General features: G+C 45.9%; 1 protein-coding gene across 5 annotated transcripts in view; it reads left to right on the plus strand.

Annotated features, from left to right (window-relative positions):
* Positions 1 to 27136, plus strand: part of ADCY10 (adenylate cyclase 10) — a 4100562-nt gene that overhangs the window by 3510245 nt on the left and 563181 nt on the right. For all 5 annotated transcript variants that reach the window (XM_078679137.1, XM_078679136.1, XM_078679138.1 and 2 more), the window contains one exon: positions 1970 to 2087. In XM_078679137.1, coding sequence (XP_078535263.1) covers positions 1970 to 2087 — 118 coding nt within the window. The remainder of the gene's footprint in view (positions 1 to 1969; positions 2088 to 27136) is intronic.

Genomic DNA, 27136 nt, shown 5'->3' on the forward strand with positions numbered 1-27136 from the left:
GTTTTAGCCCAGGCAATGGGCCCTAGGGAGGATCTTTTGGCTGCAGTTAACTCCTGTGACAGTCTTCTTGCAGCGTCTAGTTCAATAGACACCCTGTGCTGCATTTTGGCGATCTCAGAATCAATCGCTGTATGGGTCCTGGTAATAAAATCGTCTAGAGTGCCGTTTTTCAGTTTGGACTTGGCCGCTCTGTCTCTGAACTCGCGGGTTGACATGATGATTAAACAGAATAATATAATCAGCGGTGGTGTCCGTAAGGGAGAGCGGTGGGACCAAGTAGGGTGGCCCAGACCAGTCTCTACCTGCCTCTAACGGCCTCAAACGGCCCGCTCTTAGCCCGGTCTTCGCCCCGAGCTGCGTCCCGCGCTGCGGGAGTTTAAAGATGTGTTATAGGGTGGCGTGTTGGGCGATGGGCGGGCCAGCAGGGAGAGCGTACCAGATGCTGGTTCCCGGTCTGGCAGGGGCTCCTGGTAGTTGGAGTCCCCCGCACGCTCGCAGCCCCGCCGAGCCTCGCGCCCAAGCCGCCTTGCTATGTGGAAGTCGGAGCCCCACGCACTCCTGAGCGATGCGGCACCCGCGGAGCGGGTGCGGCGAGGTGTGGGCGAAGTCACAATAGGGAGAACCGCCTGGAAAGAGATGCCTCCGTGGATACAGGAAGAACTGGTGTCCTTTCTTATGCAATGTGGATATATGTTTATGTGTTGTATAATATTATTTTTATATAATGTGGATTTTTAGCAATATTTGTTTTTTAACATGAAAAGTCATTAAAAATGCTATAATTTTATACAAACAGTAATTTGTTAGATTTCTTTCCTTGCAACTACCCCTATATTTGTTTAATGATTTTTGTGTACACATTGGCTGTGATATTTGGCGCATGGCATACTGCAAAACAAGTGTTAATAAGCATTATTTTGGATTGTGTTATGTAATTTGAGGATTTGTGATTCTCTGTGTGATGTTTACGTACTTGGGTCTATGTGTTGTGCGAATGGTATGGGAGTGCCTGGGTCGTCTACATCTGGCTTTGATTGTAGGGATAGAGAGTATGGGGTTGTGAGTAGTGTATATGTTTTTTTCTTTCTTTTTAACTTGTAGCAGGACAGAGGTTTTGGCCCAAGACCCTACCTGATCCTAACAGGTCCAAATAGGCAATGCCCTTGTCTGGGTCATGCTTTTGATAGGAACAACTGGTTTATGGGGCGCTCAGTATTAATTGAAGAAGAGATAAGGCAGGAACTGATGTAACTTTCAAGGCAGATAGATGATAGGAAATGCAATGATGCCACTCCCTGTGAAGATGGATAATGTGAAATTAAGTCTTCTTGCTTGAGTTCTTCTTTAAAGAGTGTGTTGGTATGATGTCACTTCCTCTGCATAGGGGTTAAAGGAAATACTGTTATCTGGAAAATAAAAATATGGGGTAAATAAACGGAGAGACAAAAAACAAAGTTAAAGAAAATGGGAAGAGTGCTGGTAAATACTAAAGAGTAAGGTTATGGTAAGGAAAAGGTAAAGGGTAAGGGAAGTCTTGACATAAAATAGGAAATGGTTAGGTTAAGCGAGAAGTAGGTAGATGAGGTCTCCCATCTAGTCAATTTTAAAAAAGGAGGAAGGGACAAGTAAGTATTATGCCTAAAAGTAAAATATACAGATGCTTGCCAGCAGTCTCACCCTGATAAGAACACAATGGCACTATGAGGCATTTTCCAAAACCAAAAGCTGACCACTCACGGAAGAGGGAGGTTGTTATCTTTGTGAAAGGGGAGATCAAAATAAATCTACTTGTGGGTGTATCTGGACATTATGGGGTGTTTAGTTGTAGAACTGATAGCTTTCACGGTCTCTGGACCTGGCTGAGGTATGGAGTCAGACTAATTTTCTCTCTTTCAAAGTTTCTAAACCTTGTCTTTGTTACCTAGTTTATAACAGTATTTTTCTGTTTAACTCTTCTTTTCCCATTCAGCATCTCAAGGAGTGTGTGTCAACATACAACCAACATCCTCTCCCATCTGGCAGCACAGCAAACACTCAAGAACAAGGAATATAGTTGAGCCCCTGACTACGGCACTTCTCGACAACAGGTACTGGAGCTACAGGAGGGGCTGTAAACACTAGATACTTGAGGGTTACTAGAGGTGCCTTGAACATCAGGTACTGAGAGATACAGGAGGGGCTGTAAACACAAGATACTTAAGTGATTACTAAAGGGGCCTTGAACATCAGGTACTGAGAGATACAGGAGGGGCTGTAAACACTGAGGGTTACTAGAGGTGCCGCGAACATCAGGTACTGAGAGATACAGGAGGGGCTGTAAACACAAGATACTTGAGGGTTACTAGAGGTGCCGCGAACATCAGGTACTGAGAGATACAGGAGGGGCTGTAAACATAAGATACTTAAGTGTTTACCAGAAGGGCCATGACCATCAGGTATTGAGAGATACAGGAGAGGCTGTAAACACTATCTACTTAGGGGTTACTGGAGGGGCCATGAACATCAGGTACTAAGAGATACAGGAGGGGATGTAAACATCAATACTTGAAGGTTATTAGAAGGGCTATGAGCATTAGGTACTGAGAGATACAGGAGGGGGGTAAACACAAGATACTTAGGGTTTACTGGAGGGGCTGTGAACATCAGGTACAGAGAGATACGCCGGGGCTGTAAATACAAGCTACTTTAGGGTTACTAGAGGGGCTGTGAACATCAGGTACAGAGAGATACGCCGGGGCTGTAAATACAAGCTACTTTAGGGTTACTAGAGGGGCTATGAACATCAGGTACAGAAAGATACGCCGGGGCTGTAAATACAAGATACTTTAGGGTTACTAGAGGGGCTGTGAACATCAGGTACAGAGAGATACGCCGGGGCTGTAAATACAAGCTACTTTAGGGTTACTACAGGGGCTATGAACATCAGGTACAGAAAGATACGCCGGGGCTGTAAATACAAGCTACTTTAGGGTTACTAGAGGGGCTGTGAACATCAGGTACAGAGAGATACGCCGGGGCTGTAAATACAAGCTACTTTAGGGTTACTAGAGGGGCTATGAACATCAGGTACAGAAAGATACGCCGGGGCTGTAAATACAAGCTACTTTAGGGTTACTAGAGGGGCTGTGAACATCAGGTACAGAGAGATACGCCGGGGCTGTAAATACAAGCTACTTTAGGGTTACTAGAGGGGCGATTAACATCAGGTACAGAAAGATACGCCGGGGCTGTAAATACAAGCTACTTTAGGGTTACTGGAGGGGCTGTGAACATCAGGTACAGAAAGATACGCCGGGGCTGTAAATACAAGCTACTTTAGGGTTACTAGAGGGGCTGTGAACATCAGGTACTTAAAGATACAGGAGAGGCTGTAAACACTAGATACTTAGGGTTTACTGGAGGTGCAGTGAACATCAAGCACTGAGAGATTCAGGAGGGGCTGTAAACACAAGATAATTAGGTGCTACTAGAGGGGCCGTGAACATCAGGTACTGAGAGATACAAGAGGAGCTGTAAATACTAGATACTTAGGGTTTACTAAAGGGGCCGTAAACATCAGGTACTGAGAGATACGAAGGGCCAGATGTATGACCCGTTTTTGTATGCACAAACTGGTTTGCGACCCGTTTGCATATGCAAAACCTAAAGGGGCATACACAAACCCTATATAGCGAGTCTCAATTTGTTTGCGACTCGCTAAATAGGATTTGCGACTCGCAATTAGGAAGGGGCATTCCAAGTTCCAAAGTCTAACTTTACTATGCATAAATGCCCTTTGTGAATACTCAAAATTGTAACGTGAAACTTTCGTCGCAGTTTATCTTTGTGAATTGGGATCATAATTAGGCCTGGGCTATAAATTCCGTTCCGCTCATGGAATTTGGGTAATTTCGCGTTTCGCAGAGAACGCGGAATTGACAAAAATTCTGCGATCCGTGGCTTAGTGGAATTTTTTGCTAGTTCGCGCTTTCAAAATGTGTGTTTGCGAGATATTTCCCCCCAAGTACACAAACAGCATTCGCGAACAGGAAACAAGAATTGCGATCGGGAGGAACAAGCAATTCCGCGTGTTCGTGGAACTGTGAGTCCTTGCGAAGATTTTTTACAGTTACGCGGAGCTTTGCGTAGCGTGACTATGCAAATTCCACCCACCCCTACTCATAATACTTAAGGGTTACTAGAGTGGCCATGAACATCAGGTACTGAGAAATACAGGAGGGGAAGTAAACACTGGATACTAGAGGAGCTGTGAACATCAGGTACTGAGAGATACAGGAAGAGCTGTAAAAATAAGATACTTAGAAGTTACTAGAGGGGCCGTGAACATCAGGTGCTGATAGATACAAGAGGCGCTGTAAACTCTAGCTATGTAGGGGTTACTAGAAGGGCTATGGACATCAGGGACTAAGAGATATGGGGGAGGCCCTGAAGTCCAGGTAATAGAGCTGGTAGGATGGGCTGCAAACCCAAGGTACTGTAGTCTCTGGGATTGGATACCGAGACTATGGGGGGGTGCTACGAACAACAGCTACTTGGGGCTAATGAGTGGCTGTGAACACCAGGTATTTCATACTAAGGTAGAGATGGGGAGATCCAGGTTCTAGGCACTATGTATGGGATTGCAGATGTCATATATGTAGGCTTTGGGAGGGGCTGTCAAAAGCATACATTTTAGGTGACAGAACATGTGTAGTACTTGGGTTATAGAGAAGGCTGTGAACACTAAGGGCCTGATTAACAGGTAAACTTACACTTTTGTTTACGTTTACAGTTCTTAGCTATTCACAAAGGCTTTTGTGAGTAGTATCTCTTTTTTTTGGTATGTACGTTTATTGAGATTTTTAATAGTATTCACATACAGGAAATTATCAACTCAACATTTTGACATATCCTGTATTAAATGATGCAAGTAACTACTTGCAAACCATGTAACAATGATATAACACCCGGTACCGCCCCTCCACCTTCCACATACAGCTTCCGTGCAGTGAATATGCCGTGTTCCATATGCAATATTGTAATGTTATATATTAGAACAATGAGGTTGATGGTCAATAGATATTGTCGCTATCAGACTTGGGTACTTCAAAATCAGTTAACCTCCTCCAATCCTCCCTCCCAGCCCGGGTCCTCTTCTCGATCGGTCTCAGGTTGCGAGTGCAGAGTAGCATCAATCAAGTCACACAGTGTTACCCCCTAGGCGATTGGAAGATCAGGGAATTTGTTATCTTTCTTCGTCCTTCTCATGTGTTTCTCTTCTGCACTTTCCCAGTCCCTCAAATCCCCTTCTCATTTCTCTCTGTTCGGGGATTTACTACGTGCAATCCGAATATCCAGATCAGGCACGCAGGGCGCCCATTTTATTATTGTCAGGACTGCCCTTTCCCAAAGTCTGGCCTTCAGTTGGTATGTGCGGGAGGTTTCTACCTCGCATCAGTAATGTTCCTAGTTAATGTCCTTTGTGGGTACCCGTCAACAAGGACCTTTCCCAATGGGCTCAGTGTCCAGCCAATGTATTTCGTTTTGGAGCTGTGTTGCCAAATAATGCAGTTCCAGGTCTGGGACTTCCAGTCCCACCCCTCACCCCGGTCCCTCTCCCATTGCAGTGTATCAAGCCCAACCCTACATTCTTCAGTTATGTGAGTAGCTTGTTGGCCTCTCCGTATACAAAAATACCTATTTTTGTTATGTGCAGAGACTCCGCAATCATAAAGATCCTACTCTTAAATCCCTTTGTGAATAGCAAACAATTGTAAGCGTACACAAAAGTTTAAGTTTACCTTTGTGAATCAGGCCCTGTGTACTTTAGGTGTCAATCCTGGGGCCCACAGCAACTTTAATCTCAGGAGAGGGACTTCGCTTCTGAGACTTTCCACTGCCTGATGGTGGTGGCCCCCATTGGTACTTCATGATGCAAGGAATGGCTGTCTGCTCCTCTCTGGTTCAGGTGCTTAGGGTTTCATTGCTGGATACATGGACACTGAAACAGCACTGACAATGTTTCTAATGGTCCGTAGATACTGAAATAGGTTTGCCCATGTATATCTCTGTGGCTCAGTCTCCTGAAACTCCTGAAATGTTAGAATCTTTATTTATCTTAATGATACTGTCTGTCTACTACCCTTGTGCCACGCAGCAGATTGTGCACCAGCAGGCCGAGGGCAGGAGTGCACAGATCCTAATATATCTTGGTAGATATGGTGCTTTCTGCCCTCTCCATTTCACACAGCACAGCAAGGTGTCTTGCATGAGAGATTGATAAAATGTGGCCCTGCATTTTCTTGAATGCACACTACTCCTCTTTGAAGAATCATGACCTCTTTACACAATTCAAAATACAAATATTCAATCAGACTTGAGGATTTATGCAACAACACTTCTGACTTAATGAACCCTTGTTCACACTACAATGTAGTTAATTCTGAAGTATAATGCCCTAAGAAATCACCCAGAGATACTTATAACCAAAAAGCACTTTATCCAAAAATCAGGGCCTTTAAAAATATATAATCACGGCTACACACCTTCAGTGAATTTCTCTTTCTCTAAAAAACTAAGATACCTTATGCTCACGCACTACTCATCATCATTAAGAATCTTCATTTCGGCCTGAACGGCCATAAAAACACAGATAAAAACTACAGTACAAGCCATTTGATATAAAGGAACGGTCATTACAATGTAAAAAACAGCTGGGTAGTCTAATTAAAACAGCCTTACAGTACATACAGAGCTCCACTGTCCCCCCCAGACTTCCTTGGTGGGTCAGAGAGCAAGTCTGAAATTGTGTAATTTACTAAAAGTGCATGTGCAATATATAGGCAATGCGGGGCCTAACGTTGTCAATGAATCAAATTCAGTAAAGTACATATGCAATATGTAAACACCCAAAGGTAATTAAAGTGCTAAACAGCATTAGGGCCTATATCGCAAAAAACAACATCATGATACATATGCTTCAGATAGTTACATATGTACAAGTCACCTGTGCCCTCTGATATTCCTGAATCCCTAAGGCCCTCCAAGGAAATTTACAGTACAAAGTCTAATAAAAAAAACAAAATAATATAAAAATATTAATACACAATTCACATATCCCCTCTTGTGTTCCTAAGGCGCATCGCTACTCTTAGAAAGTTTACAGTACAATGCAATGTTAAAATATCCGCAGAGAGTTTTAGGTACAGTAGAGCCACCTTGGCCTGTCTAAAACCAGCCTTTTTTAAAACTGTTTTTAAAAAATGTTTCCTTGGGAACGTGTAATACGGGCATAACAGCATGAAATGAAGGGCATCCTGCGGAGATCGAAGATCGTAACCGCAGGGACCCTTCTGCTCCACCATTTTAGTAAAACCTGCAGGCACCGCTAGGCTGTGATGTATGGAGTTCAACCTGAAGCACGTCATGAGGAACCTATCCTGGGCACTGTGAATGAGATGCAGGTAAGGTTCGATACCCGGGCAAGATTTCATCAGAATGTGCCTTCTCACTGCGGGTTTTATTATCTCTTGGTCTTACCTGCTGGATCCCAATAAATAAAAAAACTCCCCCTTCACAATGGTCTTATCCTTTGCCAATATTTTCATGGGGTGAGAAAAAAGTTCCAGGTGACCCGTAGCCTTGAGAGAATCTCTAACATATTTAAGCCATGGGATACTCATCCCCGTATCCCGTGCCAGGCAGTCCTGAATGATATCTCTTGTCAGGATGGCCTCTGGTTTTGTCCAGTTCTTAATCCAGCAGCTAACCGGTTTTAGTTTTATCCTGTCCTCAATGTAAATAACACCCAACTCCTCATGTACAATGAAGCCCGGGGTACTTTGTGGCACTTTCAGTAGTCTTCTTAAAAATGTATTCTCTTCGGTGTGGAGCGACTTTGCGTCCACGAAGCCCCAGACCTCACTGCCATAGAACTTTGGCAGAACATATTGAATTGTAGAGAATCAGGATCTGGTCAGGAGCCCAACGACCCAGCCTATGTGCGTGATTCATGATCTCCCCCATGCTTCTCGTTAATGTACGACATTTATCCTCCTGCAATGGTTTAAAGTTGAGCCTGGAGTCAACCAATATCCCTAGGTATGAGAAGGACTGAACTTTTTCAATACGATGTGCCCCAATCATGTATTTATATTTCTTTGGGGGTGCCTTCCCTACCTCCATTATATAGGATTTGGCTAGATTTGCTGACAAATCCAGGCTCTCCATGAAGTGGATAAAACCGTCTAACAATGTTTGTAGGCCACGCGGGGTTCGGGCCAGAAGTACTGCATCATCTGCGTAAAGCAGAACCTGAAACTCCCTGTGACCTATCTTAGGCGAGTCCACTCCGAGCCCAGCCAGTGCTTTCTCTAGGCCATTGATATAGACGGTAAATAGGAAAGGTGCCAAAATACAGCCCTGTCTAACTCACCTAGTACAGGGGAACTGATCTGTCAGACTGCCCTCCTCGTTGTACCTAACCTGGGCATGGGTATTCCTGTGTAGGGATCTCAAGATCTTTACTAGGCCCTGATTCACTCCCAATCCCTCCATAAGTTCCCACAGTTGGTTCCTGTTTACCTGATCGAATGCGGCTGTAAGGTCCATGAACGCTAAGTATACAGTTCCTTGACTCGCTATCGTGTACTTGGCAGTCAGGAGATTCAGTTTGAGAAATTGGTCCGTTGTGGAACGGCCGGCCCTGAAGCCATACTGTGTGTCTGTGATGATCTTATATTCTTCTGCCCAGTCTAATAGACGGTTAAGTATACCCCTCACAAGAACTTTTACGGACACGTCTATCAGGGAGATGAGCCAGTAGCAGGACGGGCTCACCCTGTTATCTTTTTTAAAGATTGGCACAATTGTGGCTGTTGACCAAGATTCAGGCATGCCCGTGCACACTGCCGCATTTATAACCCTAGTCAAAATGGGGGCCCACAACTCTACATACGCTAGGAACAAGTCTGGGGGGAAACCATCTGGTCCCGGCACTTTATTTCTGGTCAGTCCTTCTATGCCAGCCTTAATCTCATTTAAAGAGAAAATTGTGGGTTCCCCCCTTCCTGGCCCTTCATTGGTCATGAGGCAATCCTCATGAGTACTAAGATTATATAAACCATTAAAGTGCTCATGCCAAGTCTCCGCAAGGATATGATTTACAATCTTGGGTTTATCCCTGTCTTGGAAGCAAGGGTCATTTATGATCTTCCAAAATGCCATCCTGTTTTTGGTGTCTACTGCTTCCCTCAGGTTCTCCCACACTTGCTGTTGCAGCAAAGATTTACGGCGCTTAACCGCATCTTTGTATAGGCCTCGACACGCCTTAACCCTAGTTTTATCCCTAGTACAGGTTTTCAGAGCCATTTTCAGCTCTCTCAGAGCCTTGGAACAGGCCCGATCGAACCACCCATATTCCCTTGGTACTTTTTTTCCAGACTTGACCCTGAGGAGTCTATCGATGTGCAGTGTTGCCCCTTCATAGGCCTTGACCAGCTCAACCCCTGTCACTTCGAGATTCAAGCACCTCCCTATATGATGGTCTTTGTCAGCCATTAGGGCTTCGTAGAAGGCATCAACGTTAATTTTGGACCATCTCAGCCTTCTGCCCTGATCGGTCGCCATTAGCTCCCCTTTCGGACCTCTATTGTCGTGGGTATTGGTGGTGTATGGTTCCCTCAGGACAATAACTAAGGGATTGTGGTCACTAAATGCGCTAGATTGTATTTCGAACCCCAATAGCTCCTGTTTCATTATGTAAGATACAAAGATAAAATCAATGACTGAGTTACAGCCTCTTCCTTTAAAAGTTGGGTTTATCCTCCCTACATTATCTCCATTAATTAAATCCATAGTATGTTGGAGATCATGCCTTTCCAGCACCTTATTAAGCTCCTTTCCCTCTGGAGTATGTTCTAGATGGGGGCCCTCTTCCAGTGGACAGGAGTACCAGACACCCCGTATGTTTTTCACATTTGGGCAAAGGTGACAATTAAAATCACCTGCAAGCACCCATTCATACTTGCGTCCCTCTTTATCAGTCTCTCCCTCCAGCCTTTTTCCCAATTCTTTAAAATGTATGAGTGGTGACCCTGGCAATGTAGCATTATAAAAGTTCACAAATAATATGTTCTGGCCCCTCATACGTAATGTTAGCCCTTGTAGGACATCCTTCCTATGTAATGGCATTGCAAGCAAATCCAAACTATTGGGCAGAGTGTGCTCAGAGGTTCACATATTTACTCATTTACCTTGAACAGTCCGGGCTGATAGACACTTTCCAAGGCATCAAAATTGGACCGCCGGTCACGCAAATTGCTCAGCCTGCCTGTCCACAAGCTCCCAGCCGGGGATGAGGTGTTGTGAAATCGTTTGTTTCTGATTTAATAATGCGCCTGATTACCCACTAGATCACCTGTTTGTACTTGAAAGGAACACTGCAGAACAGAAAGAGAAGCGGTTATAGTGGTGCTGTCTTAAGACAATGAAGCCCTGCACCCGCTCCTCACATTGTCCTCGAGCTGCGCACCCGCTGAGTAAGGACTTGCACAGGCGCACAGTAAGCATGCAGGACGGGAAACATCCTTTACAACGCAACTTTTACAACGCACTACCATTACGACGCAACTTTTACAACGCAAGTTATTACAACGAATTGCGCTGGAGGGCGCTCTAGGATAGGGAATAGTTTAATTACTATCCAACACCTTCCCTACTATCCACGGGGACTGGAGTTGGAATAGTAAATTAAACTATTCACTATCCAGCGCCCCCCAACGCAAGTCGTTGTAACAACTTGCGTTGTAAAACCTGCGTCGTAATGGCATGTGTTGTAAAAGCATGCGTTGTAGTGACATACATCCATGCAGGACACACAGGCCTTGGGATTGATGTCCCCAAGCCTGCACCCCAACACAACTCAAGCCCCCAGCCCCCGAGTGGTACGCCTGGCTCCTACACTGCACCTTTATGTCTAAGAGGCAGTCCATCACCCCATGGCACCTCCCAACAACAAAACGGAGCTCCAGAATACACATGATGCTCACACTCGGCTGGGCACGCCCCGCAACCGCTATGCCTAGTTCAACTTAAACTCAGAATTTTCAGAGTCAGTATCGCGGGACTATATGCGGGCAAGGCTTACACCTAGTCCACGCTGATGGGTGAGGAAATCACCGGATTGGAGCCACGGGGTACATAACCGGGGGGATAATCGCCCTCACTCACCGCAACCAACCTATGCCAGACAGGGGGCATGCCAACGTGACCCACGGGCAATGGCACCAAAGGGGAGGGGGGGACAAACGACCAAAGGCAACCACTGACCCCACACATCAGCGGTACTAGAAGGCCAGACCAGGTAGCACAGAACCTCGATGCCCACTCCACGCAACGCCGGATCGAGCAACTAGCCCTTCGCATCCCCTCAAACCCCCTTCTCAGCCAAGCCAGGCCCGATGGTCGGAGCCCAGCGCCCGACTGGCAGGCCTAACTCGCCCCTGACCAAAATGCTTTGGGGCGAAGAAAGGCCCACACTCACCGCGCGTGACGACCATCACTTGGTCCTGGGTACACAACACCCGAGGCGCGCTACAGACACACCGTGTCCAGCGGGGGCAAAGGAGACCGCAACCACGCCGACCAATGCAAGACCAGATGGGGTAAACGGCCTCAAGGAAGCAGAAAAAAGGAGGCGATCAGTGGGCGGGAGAGGTATATGTACCTCTCCCCCGCCCCCAACTGCCTGGAAGTGACGTGGGCATGGGGGACCCTCGAGGGTCCCAAAGCCTGGGAGTCTGACTAGTCGTGTACCATCCTGGGGCACTAAGGTGGGCCGCCCTGTTAGGAGGGCTCCCTGCGTGGGCCCGGGGCAGCCCTGCAGTATGTCAGGGATTCGGTGGGCCGCTGCCCCTTGTATAATAAAACTATCGAGATGACTGTTAGTTAGAATATATGTGTGCATGCTGATTACCCTGGCACCATATGTCAATCAGTCCAAGGCTGTAATGTGCTTGTTGTAGCGCTACTGTATCCCAGGGTTTAACACCCAAACGAGGGGGCGTGGTCCTAGCCTCCCTGCCTAATGCACATTTAAATTCATTCGCCAGGATAATCTCAGTGGTGAGGGAGGTCTATGCGGCCTGGAGGACCGAGCCCAGAAAGTCCCCATCGTCCATGTTGGGTGCGTATATAAAACAAGAAAGAGTGCGTGAGCATCAATGCCTCCTTCCAGGAGTACGTACCTGCCCTCCACATCTCTGACCACTATAAGGGCCTGGAAAGGGATCCCTGGGGCCACCCATATTAAGGACCTCCCTTGTGCACCTGCAGTACGATGTGGCAAACATCTTGCCCTGCCAACGTCTATGTAGGAATTTAAGACAGTCACCCCATAAATGGGTTTCTTGTAGGAAGGTAACTGCTGCTCCTTAGCGTTTGAGGTATGTGATTTCTCCGTTACACTTCATTGGGTTGTTCAGGCCCCTCACATTCCATGTAATGAACTTATATAATGTACTCTTGTTTACCTCAACCTTATGGCCTACTTGCGTCCCTCCCTCCATGAGCTATGGCTCTCGCGAGTATCCTTGTCTTCTATGTACCCATGCATGGAAGCCCCCCCTTTAAACCTATCATAGAAAACGATGCGCAATAGGCTGCGCTCCAAAGACTAAAGTCTGTGCCCCCCTGTGGCTCCCCCGGCCTCAATTCACATCATGATTCTCACCCCGGGGCGGGGGGAAGCTCCTTTAAAGGTGTAGAAGGGGGGGAAAGAGGTCTCATCGGCCTCGAGGACAGCGGCAGTCATTTCTAATGAGGACTGCGGAGGGAGGGATGAGGGGAGGAGTAAAAGAGGGTGGGGGTCAGGGTGGGTCACTTCTGAAATGTTCAGTGAAGTGGAATACATTGACTCGTCCCATACACCCTCTGTCAGACTATAGCAGAAGGAAAGCCCTTCATGGGAGGTACTATCAGGGCACAAGTCTGGGGGTACACGCGGGTGGACGGCGTCCACCCACTATTTTCACTTGGCACATTACACCCTGCCAAGAAGTTGGGACCCCCTGAATAATGTGCTTATATCGCCTTGGTGTGATTTCCAAACACTGGGGCACATTCAGCCTGAAAGGTGTCTACTTTCGATAAGCAACAACGTGTAGGTGGGGACGGGGCTTTCTTCTTTCAGACTCCTGCTGGGCCCAAAATAAAAGCCCAATGTAAGGGGCTATCAGACCTCCTTTTTTGTTGGAGTCTCCTGGCTGGTAGCAGAGAACCTCACACCTAGAAACAACTGCACAGAGATGAAACTAAGGCTCACACCTTGGTAGCACTGCACACATATTTTAAAGAGGCAGCTTTTCATTTTGTTCAGGCTGTTTACGAGATATGCATGCACTATAAGAATGTCAGATATGTTGGTCTTACCCACTATTTACACAAAATAAATGTCATTTATATAGCGCTTACTACCTTTGAGGAGGCGTTGAAATAATTGACGTACAACTATGTTTTATTGTATAGCGCTACACATCCTAATGCAGGGTGTCAGAACGCTTCACATCACACTTACATATTATATTTACAATAAATCATATGCATTTGTAAATCATTGTACAGATTGTGTTACATAAAACAGTGTGGGATTATAAGGTGTAGAAGTCATATATCATCTTCTATAGCTCACTCTGCTATATTAGAAGGATTACAATGCAAATGCAAGTAACATAAAGATCACCGTGTTCAAAGCAGTAACCCACTAGCCTAGCTACATAAAATATAATCTGTCATTTGCATATTACATGATGTGCTTTGCATTAACCCTCTATGCAACTTTGAGTCAAAACTGAGGCTAGACGAAACACAGATCTTTCCAGCAAGTGCATTAACCTCCATCCAGAGTTATCTTACAAATATTATTCATTTAGATTTACTGGAACACACAGACCTCTGCAGCTGGTGACGGAACCGCTCCTTCATCAGCTGCGGTGGCGCTGTGCTGATGACGGAGCGGTTCCGTCATGGCCCGCTCACCGCGCCTGCGCGGCGCGGATTCCGCGCCTGCGCTGGGCGTTCCATTGAGCGGGCGGGGCCATGACGGAACCGCTCCGTCATGAGCACAGCTCAACCGCGACTGGTGACGGAGCGGTTCCGTCACCAGCACGGCGGCCGCCCCGCCCCCTTAGCGCTACGGCGGAATAGCCGCCGCAGCAAAGGAGTTAATCTGTACAGATTTACTGTCAGTTTTCTTCGTGTTGCCACTTTCTTTGGGAAAGAGTTTAAATAAAAATAAATGTATACATTGTGGCCCAGATTTTGCATCAGGGTTGTCACTTTTCTGGAACTCCCTGACATAAAACCTGTTTTGGGATTTACAGTACCACACATTGCCCTACCTTGCATTACCTTGCATTAGGTAGGTATTGTATGGGTGGTGCTAGGGTGTTCCTGTGCATCCAACGATGTATTTGGACGCGGGACCATATTTACAAAGACTTGTAAATATAGGTTTGCACCAAACTGGTGAGTCTACCTAAGGCTGAAGTAGCAAGAAGGAATATATCAATTTCTCCTCGTTATTTCCTCTTTGCATGCATGCTACATTCTGCAGCACACACACAAAGAGGAAATAGCCTTGTAGAATAGTTTTTGCATAGCTTTGCGAAAAACAAATACGCTCACTCTTTCTTACGGTCCGATTGCTGAATGCCAAGGTTGCAATAACCTTTTACCTTCACTACCCTAAAATTGTTTAGCTTGTAGGTTCTTTTTTCAGACCCATTTATGCATTCATCATTGTTTTTCTTATCTCTCTCCTATCTTCCCTTTCTGTCTTTCTCTCTTGCTTTGAGTCAAGGTATGCTGGTGAAAAATGAGCCCCGGTCTTCTAAAATGAGTGCAGGTTGGTAAGGCTGAGTAAGAATACTTCGCATAGGAGAGTGGTCTCACATCGGGAGAGCGCAGGCAGCTAAAGCTATCACATCTACATGGAAATGTGCTGCACATGGAATATTATTCTTGATTGAGTAGGTTGTGGTAGAGTTAGTTTGTTCAATCCTTGGGTAAAGGAAGCTTTGGCCTGACCCAAGGCAACATTGTTTTATGTGTAGCTTATAAAAGTGAATCTTCTGCCTAACTCAGGAGAGTTTGCATGTATACTTGAAATGCGCTCAAATGTACTTATGAAAGACCTGCTAAACATATATGTAGCTCAAGATCTGATGTCACTTCTTGTGATGCCACTTTCTGTAAAGTCGTGGCATGTAATGCCACTTCCTATGATGTCATTCCTGTGATGCCATGTGTGATGTTGCGCGCTGTGATGTCGCGCGCCTTGATGTCACATGCATACTGCCTAACTCGGTTAGTCCCCCCACTTATTTTTTAGGACTTGTGCCCTGGGTACTATGGATCAATGTAGAATACAGCTGAAGCTAGCCCAGTCCATGGATAATTCTGGGCTACGCAGGAGGAAGGTAGCACATGCAAGGGGGTTACGGGTTACTCAGTGCTCCCCATTCCTGCCCCGCCACACTCCTGTGTTACCCGCTTGGGCCTCCCTGTGTGGTTAGCACACCTGACTAAACTGAAATGCAGTATTGGGAGCAGGCTGGAGACACAACCTTGGGGAACCATTTTCGAGACAGTAATCTTTTGACCAGGGGCATATATTGGTCAGTAGGATTGGGGGGGGTGTGATCATCAGATTTCCCAACCATCATGCTGGCATATAACGTTAAATACATTATACGACAAGCAGGGTGCATGAGAGGGGCTTAAGAAGCAGAGGAAGGAGAAAGGAATGTGGATTAATAGGAATACTAAATGAGATAAACACTATTTTGTAAAATAAACATTTTAGGGGTTTCAAAACAGAGATGAGTGAGCTTGCCTGTGCTTTTGTCAATGTATGTATGCATAAATCCAAGGTGAAATCCAACAGACACCTCACCATACCCGACTGAAAGCACATATACCCAATTATCCATCTGTAAATACATGTTCAAGGCATATGAGCAGCAGAATACATATTTGTGCATAGATCGCCATCTGGTGTTGGGCTTGGATGTTTGCAGTTTGTTGTTGTCTTGGAAGAAGTCTTTGTAGTCACTAGATAGGTGACTCCTCCCTTGGACGATAGTGCCCATGGGCATCGACTCCATCCCCAGATTGGTTTTTTCCGCCATTGGGTTTCGGATGTGACTTGCTGCGCTCCGGTACGGTATCTTGTTTACAAACATCTTCAGACGCGCAACCTATCACACTCGACGGTATTGTCGTCGCCGCGGGCCGCTGGGCCTATTGTGCCATTCGGGCCTACGGCTAATGGAAAGGACTCCATTTAAAAAATGGCCCCAGTGTGGAGGTAAATTACCACAGAGTGACCACCACAAGGTCTGCAACCTTTGTCTACCACAAGGCCTCGGAACAGGAAAAGTACCAAAAATCTTTGGATTCGAAGAAAAGCTCTGACTTCGAAGCCAAAGGAGCACAAAGCTCCTCCTACGGCTATAGAAACCAAATCAAAGCCAAGCTCGGAACCAAAAAAATCTACACCAAAAGAAGACAAGCAGGAAGTCCAACAAAGAAGAGGAAATCTGATACCATACCCACACCTGAAGTTCCTGTGAAAAAGAGAGACTTTGCAACTTCGCCTACAAGATCCTCTTCTCTTATCTTTCCTACTAAACCTTTATCTCCTATAAAATCTCCTATACCCTCGCCTAGATTTTCTCCATGCTCACCCTTACCACCACAGGTTGAGGATGATTTAGGGGATGGGGTGGGTCCCTTAGATGACCCTGATAATGACAACACTACCCCACCACAGGATACATGGGACGATTACGATGATCCCACAGATCCTCCAGACCTTCCTAATCCAAAGCCCATACCCATCTAAGCCATCCCCCCCAGCTGATAGTATAGGATTTAGTTGGCTCATTAATAGAGCTGCGCAATATCATGGTGTGGAACTACATTCCGACCCCATGGAAGAAGACTTCCTACTGGACACTTTTGCCCAGTCACAAAAAGCAATACACACGTTGCCAATGCTTAAAAGTGTCATTAAACATGCACCAGACATCTTTAAAGACCCTGTCAGGGTCAGGATTCTCAATCCTCGGATTGATAATAAATATAAACTTGCCCCCAAAGATCCAGTATACATCAAAGGACAACTCCCCTTAGATTCTTTAGTAGTGGCCAATGCAAGAAAATGTGCAAATTTCCAAACCTCTGGTGATACACCACCCCCAGATAAGGAGTTTAAGCTGCTGGCTACATCAGGTAAACAAGTTGCCTCCCAAGCAGCCAATCACTAGAGGATAGCTAACGCGCAAGCACAACTTGCCAGATATGACAGGGCTCACTAGTACGAGCTTGAAAATCCTATCCAACACTTACCTGACCAGTACAAGGCCAAACCCAACGATCTGGTCCAGGAGGGCAAATTAATTACAAATACATCTATCAAATGTGCCCTCGATGCAGCAGACACTGCATCTAAATCTATTAACACCAGTGTCTTACTCCGCAGACATGCATGGTCGCGCATTTCCGGGTTTAAACAGGAAGTGCAAACAACTATTTTAAATCAGCCGTTCGATCAAGAACACCTGTTAGGCTCAGCTGTGGACACAACTCTAGAAAAAATGAAGAAAGACACAGATGCTGCAAAATCTATGGGAGCATTACAATTTCAGCCCACACAAGGTTCCTTTCATCGCTCCTTCTATAGGGGCGGATCCAAGAACATTGGCACAGACACTACTTCCTCCTCCTACAAGACTCCTACACAAACATCCCCCAACAAAGTATATTTTAGGGAGGTACAGAGGAAATAGTAACAACGGGAGAGGTCGCGGTAACAACAACCAAACCTCCCCTACTACCAAGCAATGACTTCCCTCCGCTGCCTCCAGACCCTTCCACTCCGGTCGGAGGAAGACTATCACAGTTCCTACCTGCCTGGAACCCCATCACTACAGAGAAGTGGGTAAGACAAATAATCCAGTATGGTTACTACCTGGAACTTACCGCAACTCTGCCAACTATACCACCCAGACAACGTTCATTGTCCAAAGAACATCTAACACTCCTCAAACAAGAAGTTCTATCACTTCTTCAAAAGCATGCAATAGAACCAGTTCCCCTCCAGTATCAAGGCGCGGGGGTTTACTCCCTTTACTTTATCATCCCAAAGAAGGACGGTACTCTCAGACCAATACTGGACCTCTCAGACCACTCAACCTCTACATACAATCAGATCATTTTCACATGATCAATCTTCAACAGTTCCTCCCTCTACTCCAACAAGGTGACTTCCTAGCCACTCTAGACCTCAAGGACGCTTACTTCCATATTCCTGTATACCCTGTTCACAGGAAATATCTAAGGTTTGCAGTGGATGGTCAACACTATCAATTCAAGGTCCTCCCATTCGGCATGACCACTGCACCCAGAGTCTTCACAAAATGTCTGGCAGTAGTAGCCGCCCACTTGCGAAGACAACAAATTCATGTGTTTCCATGCCTGGATGACTAACTATTAAAAGCAAATTCATACAGTCAGTGTCTTCACCATAATTCACCTGCTTCACAACTTGAGGTTCACAATAAACCTCACCAAATTACATCTCCAGCCCTCCCACAAACATCAGTATCTAGGGGCCACAATAGACACTTCCAAAGCCCTGACATACCCCAATCCAGTCAGGATTGCCAGTATACAAAACCTCAAAACAAGATTTCAGCCCCCACATTCACCACCAGCTCAGGTATTTATGCAGTTGATAGGGATGATGGCCTCTTGCCTTTTCATAGTACCTCATGCAAGACTTCAAATGCGCCCTTTACAGGAATGCTTAGCACGTCAGTGGAACCAGGCTCACGGTTAACTTTCAGATCTGGTGTTGGTAGACAGCCGCACACATCGCTTTCTGCAGTGGTGGGACACACAAAACCTTTCCAAGGGGCAGACGTTCTTAGAGCCAGTTCCACAGATGGTGCTAACAGCGGACGCATCGCTCACCGGCTGGGGAGCCCATCTCTTAAACCATACAATGCTGGGCTGGTGGCCCCACAACACAAAATGCTCCACATCAATCACCTCGAATTGCTAGCAATATTTCTGCCATTGAAATCCTTCCAGAGATATCTTATCAACAAAACTGTCCTTGTCCGCACAGACAATATGACAGCAAAGTATTATATAAAAAAACAAAGGGGGCACATTCTCTGCAGCTTTCTCAACTAGCGCAGAACATATGGAGATGGGCCATCCCACAAAGGATACACTTTCTAGCAGAACATCTTCCAGGCGTACACAATCAGATTGCGGATCTGCTCAGTTGTCAAACACAGCAGAAACACGAATGGGAACTTCATACTCAAGTTCTTCATCCATTTTTTCAGATGTGGATTTTTTCAGATGTGGGGCCACCTACACATAGATCTGTTAGCCACACACACAAATGCAAAATTCCCAACCTTCGCCACCAGGTATTCACACCCATTGTCCAAAGGCAATGTGATATGGATGAATTGATCAGGCAGATTTGCGTTCGCTCCTGGAACTCTCAGTAGTACCACACCAAAAACTACATCTCTCCCCAAAGCTTCTCACACAGAACTATGGAGAGATAAGGCATCCAGATCCAGCTCCACTGAACCTGACAATCTGGCTCCTGAAGTCCTAGAGTTCGGTTACCTTAACCTCCCACCGCAGTGTATGAACATCCTTAAGGTAGCCAGATGCCCTACTACTAGAGCTTGCTATGCAGCCAAATGGAAAAGATTTGTCATTTACTGCAATAACAATACAATTGACCTACTAGATGCTTCAATCTAAAACATTATTTGCTACTTACTGCTACTTACTGCATCTACAAAGATGTAATCTAGCATGTACATCCATAAGACTACATCTGGCTGCCCTCGCCGCTTACCTACAAAACAGACAACATTTGTCATTATTTAGGGTGCCTACTATCAAAGCGTTCATGGTAGGACTTAAAAGGATAATTCCTCTTACAATCCCACCCTCTCCAGTGTGGAATTTAAACATTGTCCTTACTAGGCTCATGGGCCCTCCATTTGAACCTTTACACAAATGCGAATTGCAGTTCCTTACATGGAAAATAGCTTTTCTAGTCTCGATCACCTCTCTCAGGAGAGTAAGTGAGAACCATGCTTTAACCATACAAGAACCATTCTTACAAATACATCATAACAAGGTGGTCTCAGAACAAATCCAAAATTCCTTTCCAAAGTAATATCTGCCTTCAATCTCAATCAATCTGTGGAGCTACCTGTTTTCTTCCCAAACCCAGATTCTGTAGGAGAGAAAGCTCTTCACACACTAGATGTCAAAAGAGCTATACTTTATTACATTAACAGGACTAAACCCTTTAGACGAACAAACCAACTGTTGGTAGCTATCCTTCTCTCCACCTCATAAAGGAAACCCCATCGCCTGTTCTTAAAACACTTTTTCAAACCACTGCAACAGATACAGGTCACCGCCGCTAAGGGAGAGTACTGCTATGAAGTATATGCGCAAATATGTATTCTGCAGCTCATATGCCTCGAACGGAAAATGCTACCTACCAGTATGCATCTGTTTTTGGAATGTAGAGCTGCAGAATTAATACGCCCACCCACCTCCCTGGTGCCTCTATCTGTTCCAGTGTTATCTTACTTAGATACAGTACACATGGATATCTTTGCTATTTCTTACAAACACCATAATTTCCCTTCATGGTGAAAAACAATCTGGGATGGAGTTGATGCCCATGCACACTATTGTCCAAGGGAGGAGTCACCTATCTCGTGACTACAAAGACTTCTTCCAAGACAACAACAAACTGCAAACATCCGAGCCCAACACCAGATTGTGATCTATGCACAAATATAAATTCTGCAGTTCTACATGCCAAGAACAGATTCATACTGGTAAGAAGCATTTTCCTTATTAGGAGACGTAACACCCTAAATACCCCCCTTGAAGCTACGCCCCTTCTTTCAACCTTTGGAGGAGGGACAAATCATCACCTACTGCTGAGTTTGCTGTTTCCTTGGCAGCCTCGGAATGGATGTGGATTCTGAGCCAGCAACCAACCAGCTCACTAATGCCCTACACACAACTGAGATGGTCTGTATAGGACTCTTGGAACTCATTCTCAGACCTCCCTGCAGCCCCTTCGGGATATATGGGAGGAGGAGATAGGCGGAGCCCTCCATGTCCAAGAATGCTCTATGGTCCTAGGATACCCCCAGAAGGTCTCCCGGAACGCGCGCTCCAGTTTTATATCTTACTTTAGGCCTACCTCCCCCATCACAATGCACAGGATCTTTCCAGATGCCCAGGATACCTATGCCTCGTGGAATACCCCAGTGGCAGACTTTAAACATGTTCTGTGGGGTTGCCCTCAGGTGAGTTTATCCTGGGCCGAGGTGTATCTGGAGCTCGCTGCTGTCACAGGTATTCATGGTATATACACACCTGGGAAGCAGGTACTTTAGAGCATGTACAAGACCTCTAACAGGGCACAGGTCCTACAAAATGAAGTGGGGGAGGCTAGCATGATGTCACAGCACGTGACCTAGCACATGGCATTGCAAGACATGACCTCACAGGAAGTGACATCAGATCTTAAGACCGCACATATATGCTCAGTTGGTCTATTATGAGTACATTTAAGTGCATTACGAGATTTAACAAATTAGATTTTGTGTGTCGGGGTTGAGCCAAAAAAGTGGCGCAAACCCAACACAAAATATGAGCCTCAACTAATAATTTTTATAAACTCTGCTTCAAAGAAATTGGCAACAAGGAGAAACATGGCAGTAGACCTTTTCTGCGTAATTGGTTGCAAAGTCTGCATTATAAAATATTTTATGGGGTTAAGGCACCGGCTGCAGAGATCTTTCTGTGCCCAGTAAATCTCAGGGAATAATAATAATGGGAAGTAAACTCTGTAGGTTAATGATGGAGAGATCTGTGTTTTGTCTACTTCCAGTTTTGAATCAAAGTAGCATAGAGGGTTAGTGTGTCACCTGCTAGGCACATCATGTTACATGCATATGATAGATTTTTATTTCATGTAGATGGGTAAGTGGGTTACTGCTTTTAACCTTGGGAGCCATTTGTTACTTGGGGTTCATAAATTGTAATCCTTCTAATATAGCACAGTGAGCTATGAAGGTTGTGATTCCTACACCATGTAACACCATGTAACCCTCCCTGTCTTTTATAACACTTCTTCCACCTTGATTTACACACTTGCATGATTTATAACACTTCTTCCACATTGATTTACACACTTGCATGCTTTTTAACACATTTCCACATTGATTTACACACTTGCATGATTAATAACACTTCTTCTAAATTGATTTTCACACTTACATGATTTATAACACTACTTCTACATTGATGTACACGCGATTTATTGTCAATTTATAAAACTTGTGTGTGCTGTAAAGTGCTCTTACACCCTGCCTTGGGATGAGCTGCACTATAAAATAAATTAAATAGTGGTGTTTAAGTTATTTGTGTAAATGCTAGGACAGACCAACACATCTGACATTCTTATAACGCATGCATAGGTGGCATATACAGGGACCGACCAAAGTCAAAAGCATACCTCTCTTAAATACCTGTGAAGTGATAAGATAACAAGCTGTATGCCTTTGTTTCTGCTTCCTTGAGTTTGAATCTAATTGTGAGGCTCCAAACCACTCCAACTAGGAAGAAAAAGGAGGCCTGATGGCCCCTTAACCTGGTTCTGCCTTTGTCCCAGCTGGAGGTGAAAATACCAAAGTCCCAGTTCCCCACCATCCCCCTGCACGTTGGTGCTGCGAATGGAAAGCAGAGGACGTGCAGGCACTGCTGAATGTGTCAGTATATTTCAGTGGGGCGACTTCTTGGCAGGGGGGGCGGTCTGTACTCTGAAAATAGTGGATGTGCGCCCATCATAGCCCCAACTTGTGCCCTGCACCCTAAAAATGCAGACCCGCTTGCGGTTTCCTGGACCTAGGCCTGCTTGTAGCACAATATGACTATCTTAAGACAGACATTAGCATTCCCTAGTGGCCGGCAGAGACCGAGGGCCTGGCCAACATGGACGACTTGCAACAAAGAGAAGTGATTGCATTTCAAGGCAGCGGTGACAGCAGCGACACAGTCAGTCTAACAAGGCAAAGAGCAGGGAGCCCTTCTGAGACACCCTGGTCAGGGTGGAGGTACCACGTGTATTGTCCTAACCTGCTACTTTCTGCCCTTAGAAAAACTCATAACATTGATTAAAAAACAGCGCCATAAACTCTGCTTACTGTAAGCTGCAAGTCCAACTCTTCATAGTGAGAGAGCGCAAACTGACCTAAATGTATGAGTGCATCACACTTACCTGTAGTAAGCACAAATCATGAGGAGAAATGCCATGAGTGCTAATAGTATCTGTAATTATATTCTGAATGTATAGCTAATGTAGAGATTTAAGTAGAAGTGGAACTAATACAGAAATGTGTGACACTATATGATTTTAGTAGATGTGATTATTTCTGAATCCATGTCGTGTAGCTGTTAAAATGTAAGATGGTATGTGGTTAAACGCAGAATGTGGTAGGCCTCAGGGCCAGAGCTAAAAGGGAAGGTGTTTCTTTTCACGACATAGATTGTATTAATGTTTTGGTCATTGCATTAAATGGGCCATGATTTATAGAGATGTTTACTGAATAATAGAATAAGAGTATTAACATGCTTTAATTAATGAAGAAGTTGAATGCTATAATCATGATGAGAAATATTGTAGGCCTGAAATGTTTTAACATTGATTTACACGTACATGTCTGGGCCAAGAAATGTTGCAAGCCTTTTTGGAGGTCTATGAGAGTTGGGTTCTTGGCTGCAGATGTCTGTCTGCAAGGAAAGGGGGGATCCAATTATAAATGAATGAATAGAGGTCTGTTCAGTAGACGGCCCAGACATGGAGGAGGGTTCCGGAATGTTTAAGGGGTATCAGCGGGCCGGAGAAGAGTCTGAGAAGCAAGGTCAACTCTAACGTATGAGGCCCAACACAAAGCAGCATGGAAAAAGCCAGAAGCTACACCACGTGAGAGGCGTCTTGCGAGGGGCGTCTCAAATGTTGTTGACTGTTTTGTATTAGGGACAGCACCCCTGGGTGGAGTTAGAGCAGATGCCTGAGGACCCTTTAGAGAGCGGATGGGTAGGCAGAGAGGGGTCATGACTGGAGAACTATAGGTTTTCACCAAGAGACTTAGAGTGAGTGACTTCCCTTGGGGGTCATTCACTGCTGACACCTTTGTTAGGTTGGGATTTGGATAAGTAGGGATACCATCTAGAGCAGGGTAGGGACAGCCTAACCTGTGCGTTTTCCTCCAACTTAAATGAAGGAGAGATATGCGTCAATGCTGATAGCTTTATTATTCTTAGAACTTGTGTTAGTGATTTCCGTTGCTCGTCTGAGGGCTTTCCGAGAGCACATGTATGTAATTGGACCTGTGTATCTCGTGAATCTCATTCTGAGATGCCTGTATTTGCAGCTTATCATATCTTTACAATAAACTTTTGAAAGCTAGAAGTTGTTTGTGATCTTTGGGAGCAGAGTCCTTTATTGGGTGAACTGGTTTGGTACAGGGGCACTTTCATCCTCCAAGACAGGCAACAAAGGTTCAGTCGACCAGATCGAGGTTTGGATCAATAGTGATGAGGTATCGATCAAAATCTCGCCCTTTCAGTTGGTAGCTATAGAGGATGGTTGCCTTCTTGAGGACGGTGACCTAGGCCAGGTTAGCTTACCCCAAGGCCCCTAGAGATCGATGATCGGAAGAACCGCCCGCCGAAGAAGATCCGGATGACGTGAGACAGAAAAAGCAGCAGTATCGGTCGAGAGTGAGTATAAAGGGTTATGCGTGTTAGATTGCGGTGTTTTGTATTGTATCTATGTTGTAATGTCTGGCGGAGTTGAATGTCTGTAGAGTGACTGTGGAACAGGTTGTGAGCGCGCGCAACCGGTGGAAATCTTAAGTTCAAGGAGAGCTTAAGTGGTTCGGGTGTATCGGACACCCAGAGTAATTGTCAACTAGTGTGAAGGGGGTCATGAGGTACCATTGATCACCCGAAAGACCGAGATAGGGGGACCGTAAGAGTGAGTGCGTGAGTAACGGACGCTGGTCGGAAGTTACTGTGTGTGTAAGCAACCTATCAGAGAGACGATAGACATTTCGTCAGTTGTGTTGACAATTACATATAGACTGTGGACGTACAGTCGAGAGAAGTGACCGCTTGGTCGGAAGTAGTCATTTTTCGGTGTATGAATGGGACGCATGCATAACCGGGAGACGAGTTGAGAAAGGAGGGGTGCTGCTGCGAAGCGGAGAAAAGTGACGTCAGAAAGTGTCGCGACGTGATTGGCCGACCGGAGAAAGTCCGCGCTGTGATAGGCCAGCTAGCAAAGACGTCAGACAGGGTCGCGACGTGATTGGCCGACCGGAGAAAGACCGCGCTGCGATAGGCCAAGTTAGCAAAGCCGCGACAGGATTGGTGGATTGTCATCAGGAAGTAAACAGAGTAGCGAGGCTGGATATTGTGCGCATAATTATGAAGTGTTTTAAATGGCTGAGAGCGGTGTTTAAAAAAGAGAAGCGGGGATCGTATGAAGGGGAAGAAGCCCCGCCGGAGGGTACGCCAGCTCGTTACATGGCAGTGAATGTTGGGTTGCATACGATCCTTTGGATATCAGAGTGGAGTAAGATTACTGAAGGAAATGAGGAACTGACGTTCCCGAAGTACGGGACGTTCAGATTAGAGGTGTTACATCGATTAAAATCAGTCATGACCTCAATGAGACCCTTGCCTAGACCGACCCAGTTTGAAGCTCTTGAAGCATGGATTAGGGCAGCGCATGAAAAGAATATGAACAGACGACAAGAAAGGGTGAAACGATCGGTAAGGGCAGTGCAGGATGCCAGGTGGGATGCGGATGCTAAAAGATGGAGAGTGCATAACATGGAAGTAAATAAACTGTACCCAGTGTTAGAGGTGCCCGTAAATAAAAGCCCCCTAGAAGAAGATGATGAGAGCGAAACAGAGGATAGCCTGATAAACAGATTATTGACAGACAGGCCACCCCCGTATAATAGGGCAGGGGGAGAGGTCGAGCATAGTGAAAGAGAAAAGGGGGGCAATGCAGGAGAGCATGGACCGCTTCCCAGTTCAGAGTGGGATCCTGAGGCAAAGAAAGAGCTGTCCCAGCCTAGTCAGGTGCAACAGGTAGTCGGGAGGTTTGTGGTACAAAGAGCGCCGGAAACGGAGAGCGCCACATCCTACGCATTACCAGATGCACTACAGGTACCTGTTACCATAGGTCCTATAATATCGATATATGACCAAGAGAGAGCAAGAGGGGAAGAACGGGTACGGAAAGACAGAGAAAGAGCAGGGACGGCAAGGAGGAACGATACGATTAATTCCCCAAGTCAGATGCCGATACCGAGAGAGTGGAGCACCCCGATGCACACAGCAGGGGACCCAGGAGGGGATCCTGGGGGCCCTAGATGGCCAGTGGATCTGAGGGGATCTGGACGAAAATCCTTTCAAGAGCTAAATGAGTACATGAAGAAGTGGGATGAGGCAGTGGAGGCTCACAAGAGCATCATAGCTGCAGAAGCTGAAAGGGAAAGTCAGGACAGCCGAGCTCGGACTCACTGCGGGGCTGGGGAGAGCAGCCCGGAGTGGGACTGTAGAGAGAGAGATAGTAGGGGAGTCACCCATTGGGCCCGGAGAGGAGATAGAACAGACCTGGAAAACGGGGGCCCCGGGAGTGGAGGGGTGGCGCGCCCAATACTCAGTGAAGGGGAGAGGAGAGCGCAAGAGTACAGAAACAGCTTTAAGTGTCCACACTGTGTGCCCGGCACCAGAGAACTGAATGGGAGTTGTGAGAGGTCGCACCATAGTCCCTGTGATGACGGAAATGAGCGCAGCCCAGGGAATATGGGGAACCAGGAAGGATCGTATCGGATACTGAGCGTTACTAGGCAAAGGGAGAGTAGCGACCAGAGGGAAAATAACAGAGAGGTGTGCGGTGAGAGGAGAGAAGAAGAAGAGAGTGGGCAGAGCAAGAGTAGGGGTA

This window comes from Lissotriton helveticus, chromosome 3_1 (assembly GCF_964261635.1).
Source record: "Lissotriton helveticus chromosome 3_1, aLisHel1.1, whole genome shotgun sequence".
Taxonomy (NCBI): Eukaryota; Metazoa; Chordata; class Amphibia; order Caudata; family Salamandridae; genus Lissotriton; species Lissotriton helveticus.